The sequence below is a fragment of the Penaeus chinensis genome, chromosome 35 (assembly GCF_019202785.1).
Source record: "Penaeus chinensis breed Huanghai No. 1 chromosome 35, ASM1920278v2, whole genome shotgun sequence".
In the NCBI taxonomy this organism is placed as follows: Eukaryota; Metazoa; Arthropoda; class Malacostraca; order Decapoda; family Penaeidae; genus Penaeus; species Penaeus chinensis.
The window spans coordinates 32163885-32168884 of NC_061853.1; the positions used below are offsets into that span (position 1 = coordinate 32163885).

General features: G+C 57.3%; 1 protein-coding gene across 1 annotated transcript in view; it reads left to right on the forward strand.

The window, feature by feature from the left end:
- LOC125044434 (pancreas transcription factor 1 subunit alpha-like) overlaps nt 1-1129 on the forward strand; it is a 17047-nt gene extending 15918 nt beyond the window's left edge. The window contains exon 5 of the mRNA XM_047641106.1: nt 912-1129. Coding sequence (XP_047497062.1) covers nt 912-1024 — 113 coding nt within the window. The 3' untranslated portion in view covers nt 1025-1129. The remainder of the gene's footprint in view (nt 1-911) is intronic.
- The last annotated feature ends 3871 nt before the right edge of the window (nt 1130-5000 follow it).

Sequence of the window (5000 nt, forward strand, 5' to 3'; positions counted from 1 at the left end):
CTCTCTCTCTCTCTCTCTCTCTCTCTCTCTCTATCTATCTATCTATCTATCTATCTATCAATCAATCCCTCTAACCCCCCCCTTCCATCTTACCCCATCCTTCCTTTTCTCTCCTTTCCTCTCTTCTTCTCCTCCTCCTCCTCTTCTCCCTTGCATCTCTGCCTCACCCCCTCGTGTCTCTTTCTTCCTTCATCCCACTCCCTCTATTCTTCTCTTTTCTTCTCCTATCCCCCCTCCTTCTAATACCTTCTCTCTTCCTATTTTCTCTCTCTCTCCTTCCTCCATCCCATCTCTCTCTTCTGCTCATCGCCCTCCCTCTCTTCCTCCCGTTTCACTCTCTTCCTCCCTCCTTCATCTTCTTTCCCTCTCTAATTCTCTCTCTCTCTCTCTCTCTCTCTCTCTCTCTCTCTCTCTCTCTCTCTCTCTCTCTCTCTCTCTCTCTCCGTCTCTTCTGCTCTTCTTCCCTATCTCTTTTCTCTCTCTTCTTTCCCTACCTCATGTCTCCTAATCATACCCCTCCCTTTATTTCTTTTCCTTCCCTCCTTCCTTCCTCTCTACTGCTTGTCTCCCTCCCTTTCTCCCTTCTTCCCTCCCTCTCTGTCTTTTCTACCTCACTCTGTCTCTCTTAATTATCTCTTTGCATCTCATCCTTTCCTCTCCTTTCCTCCCTTCTCCATTTCTATTCTCTCTACTCCTCGTCTCCCTCCTTTCCCTCCCTCTTTCTTCCATTTCATCCCTTTTCTCTTAATAATCTCCCTTCCTCTCTCCCTTCTCCTTCATTCCCTTCTCCATCTCTATCCTCTCTACTCCTCGTCTCCCTCCTTTCCCTCCCTCTCTCCTCCTCGTCTCCCACTCTCCCCCCTCACTCTCTCTCCGGATTACCCCTCCCTCTCTCTCTCCCTCTCTCCTAGTGAGCGTGGACAGTGTGCCTCACTCCCTTACCTGGTCACACGTGAGGCCCCATGTGGTCAACGGCAAGGTCACTGCCAAGACGTGGATGCCTGAACAGCAGAAGCAGCAGTGAGAAGTTGGTCCAAACAGCAGAATCAGCAGAAAGAGGATGGCCGAACAGCAGGGAGAGGATGGTCGAACAGCAGTGATAGATGGCCGAACAGCAGGGAGAGGATGGCCGAACAGCAGTGATAGATGGCCGAACAGCAGAGAGAGGATGGCCGAACAGCAGGGAGAGGATGGCCGAACAGCAGGGAGAGGATGGCCGAACAGCAGGGAGAGGATGGCCGAACAGCAGGGAGAGGATGGCCGAACAGCAGAGAGAGGATGGCCGAACAGCAGAGAGAGGATGGTCGAACAGCAGGGAGAGGATGGCCGAACAGCAGGGAGAGGATGGCCGAACAGCAGAGAGAGGATGGCCGAACAGCAGTGATAGATGGCCGAACAGCAGGGAGAGGATGGCCGAACAGCAGAGAGAGGATGGCCGAACAGCAGGGAGAGGATGGCCGAACAGCAGGGAGAGGATGGCCGAACAGCAGAGAGAGATGGCCGAACAGCAGTGATAGATGGCCGAACAGCAGGGAGAGGATGGCCGGACAGCAGGGAGAGGATGGCCGAACAGCAGTGATAGATGGCCGAACAGCAGGGAGAGGATGGCCGAACAGCAGAGAGAGGATGGCCGAACAGCAGTGAGAGATGGCCGAACAGCAGAGAGAGGATGGCCGAACAGCAGGGAGAGGATGGCCGAACAGCAGGGAGAGGATGGCCGAACAGCAGAGAGAGGATGGCCGAACAGCAGTGATAGATGGCCGAACAGCAGGGAGAGGATGGCCGAACAGCAGAGAGAGGATGGCCGAACAGCAGTGATAGATGGCCGAACAGCAGGGAGAGGATGGCCGAACAGCAGAGAGAGGATGGCCGAACAGCAGTGATAGATGGCCGAACAGCAGAGAGAGGATGGCCGAACAGCAGGGAGAGGATGGCCGAACAGCAGTGAGAGGATGGCCGAACAGCAGGGAGAGGATGGCCGAACAGCAGAGAGAGGATGGCCGAACAGCAGTGAGAGATGGCCGAACAGCAGAGAGAGGATGGCCGGACAGCAGGGAGAGGATGGCCGAACAGCAGAGAGAGGATGGCCGAACAGCAGTGATAGATGGCCGAACAGCAGGGAGAGGATGGCCGAACAGCAGAGAGAGGATGGCCGAACAGCAGAGAGAGGATGGCCGACAGCAGGGAGAGGATGGCCGAACAGCAGAGAGAGGATGGCCGAACAGCAGAGAGAGGATGGCCGAACAGCAGAGAGAGGATGGCCGAACAGCAGTGATAGATGGCCGAACAGCAGAGAGAGGATGGCCGAACAGCAGGGAGAGGATGGCCGAACAGCAGTGAGAGGATGGCCGGACAGCAGAGAGAGGATGGCCGAACAGCAGAGAGAGGATGGCCGAACAGCAGTGATAGATGGCCGAACAGCAGAGAGAGGATGGCCGGACAGCAGGGAGAGGATGGCCGAACAGCAGGGAGAGGATGGCCGAACAGCAGTGATAGATGGCCGAACAGCAGAGAGAGGATGGCCGAACAGCAGTGATAGATGGCCGAACAGCAGAGAGAGGATGGCCGAACAGCAGAGAGAGGATGGCCGAACAGCAGAGAGAGGATGGCCGAACAGCAGAGAGAGGATGGCCGAACAGCAGGGAGAGGATGGCCGAACAGCAGTGATAGATGGCCGAACAGCAGAGAGAGGATGGCCGGACAGCAGGGAGAGGATGGCCGAACAGCAGGGAGAGGATGGTCGAACAGCAGAGAGAGGATGGTCGAACAGCAGAGAGAGGATGGCCGAACAGCAGAGAGAGGATGGTCGAACAGCAGAGAGAGGATGGCCGAACAGCAGAGAGAGGATGGCCGAACAGCAGAGAGAGGATGGCCGAACAGCAGAGAGAGGATGGCCGAACAGCAGAGAGAGGATGGCCGGACAGCAGGGAGAGGATGGCCGAACAGCAGAGAGAGGATGGCCGAACAGCAGAGAGAGGATGGCCGAACAGCAGAGAGAGGACGGCCGAACAGCAGAGAGAGGATGGCCGAACAGCAGAGAGAGGACGGCCGAACAGCAGAGAGAGGATGGTCGAACAGCAGAGAGAGGATGGCCGAACAGCAGAGAGAGGATGGCCGAACAGCAGAGAGAGGATGGCCGAACAGCAGAGAGAGGATGGCCGAACAGCAGAGAGAGGATGGCCGAACAGCAGGGAGAGGATGGCCGAACAGCAGTGATAGATGGCCGAACAGCAGAGAGAGGATGGCCGGACAGCAGGGAGAGGATGGCCGAACAGCAGTGATAGATGGCCGAACAGCAGAGAGAGGATGGCCGAACAGCAGAGAGAGGATGGCCGAACAGCAGAGAGAGGATGGCCGAACAGCAGTGATAGATGGCCGAACAGCAGAGAGAGGATGGCCGAACAGCAGGGAGAGGATGGCCGGACAGCAGAGAGAGGATGGCCGAACAGCAGTGATAGATGGCCGAACAGCAGAGAGAGGATGGCCGAACAGCAGAGAGAGGATGGCCGGACAGCAGGGAGAGGATGGCCGAACAGCAGTGATAGATGGCCGAACAGCAGAGAGAGGATGGCCGAACAGCAGAGAGAGGATGGCCGGACAGCAGGGAGAGGATGGCCGAACAGCAGTGATAGATGGCCGAACAGCAGGGAGAGGATGGCCGAACAGCAGTGATAGATGGCCGAACAGCAGTGATAGATGGCCGGACAGCAGGGAGAGGATGGCCGGACAGCAGGGAGAGGATGGCCGAACAGCAGTGATAGATGGCCGGACAGCAGGGAGAGGATGGCCGAACAGCAGGGAGAGGATGGCCGAACAGCAGAGAGAGGATGGCCGAACAGCAGAGAGAGGATGGCCGAACAGCAGGGAGAGGAAGGCCGGACAGCAGGGAGAGGATGGCCGAACAGCAGGGAGAGGATGGCCGAACAGCAGAGAGAGGATGGCCGAACAGCAGGGAGAGGATGGCCGAACAGCAGAGAGAGGAAGGCCGGACAGCAGGGAGAGGATGGTCGAACAGCAGAGAGAGGATGGCCGAACAGCAGGGAGAGGAAGGCCGGACAGCAGGGAGAGGATGGCCGAACAGCAGGGAGAGGAAGGCCGGACAGCAGGGAGAGGATGGCCGAACAGCAGAGAGAGGATGGCCGGACAGCAGGGAGAGGATGGCCGAACAGCAGAGAGAGGATGGCCGGACAGCAGGGAGAGGATGGCCGAACAGCAGTGATAGATGGCCGAACAGCAGAGAGAGGATGGCCGGACAGCAGGGAGAGGATGGCCGAACAGCAGAGAGAGGATGGCCGAACAGCAGAGAGAGGATGGCCGGACAGCAGGGAGAGGATGGCCGAACAGCAGAGAGAGGATGGCCGGACAGCAGGGAGAGGATGGCCGAACAGCAGAGAGAGGATGGCCGAACAGCAGTGATAGATGGCCGAACAGCAGAGAGAGGATGGCCGAACAGCAGAGAGAGGATGGTCGAACAGCAGAGAGAGGATGGCCGAACAGCAGTGATAGATGGCCGGACAGCAGGGAGAGGAAGGCCGGACAGCAGGGAGAGGATGGCCGAACAGCAGGGAGAGGATGGCCGGACAGCAGTGATAGATGGCCGGACAGCAGGGAGAGGATGGCCGAACAGCAGTGATAGATGGCCGGACAGCAGGGAGAGGATGGCCGAACAGCAGGGAGAGGATGGCCGAACAGCAGTGATAGATGGCCGAACAGCAGGGAGAGGATGGCCGAACAGCAGTGATAGATGGCCGAACAGCAGAGAGAGGATGGCCGAACAGCAGAGAGAGGATGGCCGAACAGCCGTGATAGATGGCCGAACAGCAGTGATAGATGGCCGAACAGCAGAGAGAGACTGACCGAACAGCAGAAACAGCAGTGAAAAGAACATAATAACCGCTAGAAAGAGGAACAGAGCAGAAACAATATTGAAAGAAACGAAAATGTCAGTGAAGCAACAGTGAGGAAACAGTGAGGTGAGAAATAGCAGTGACTGGAAACAG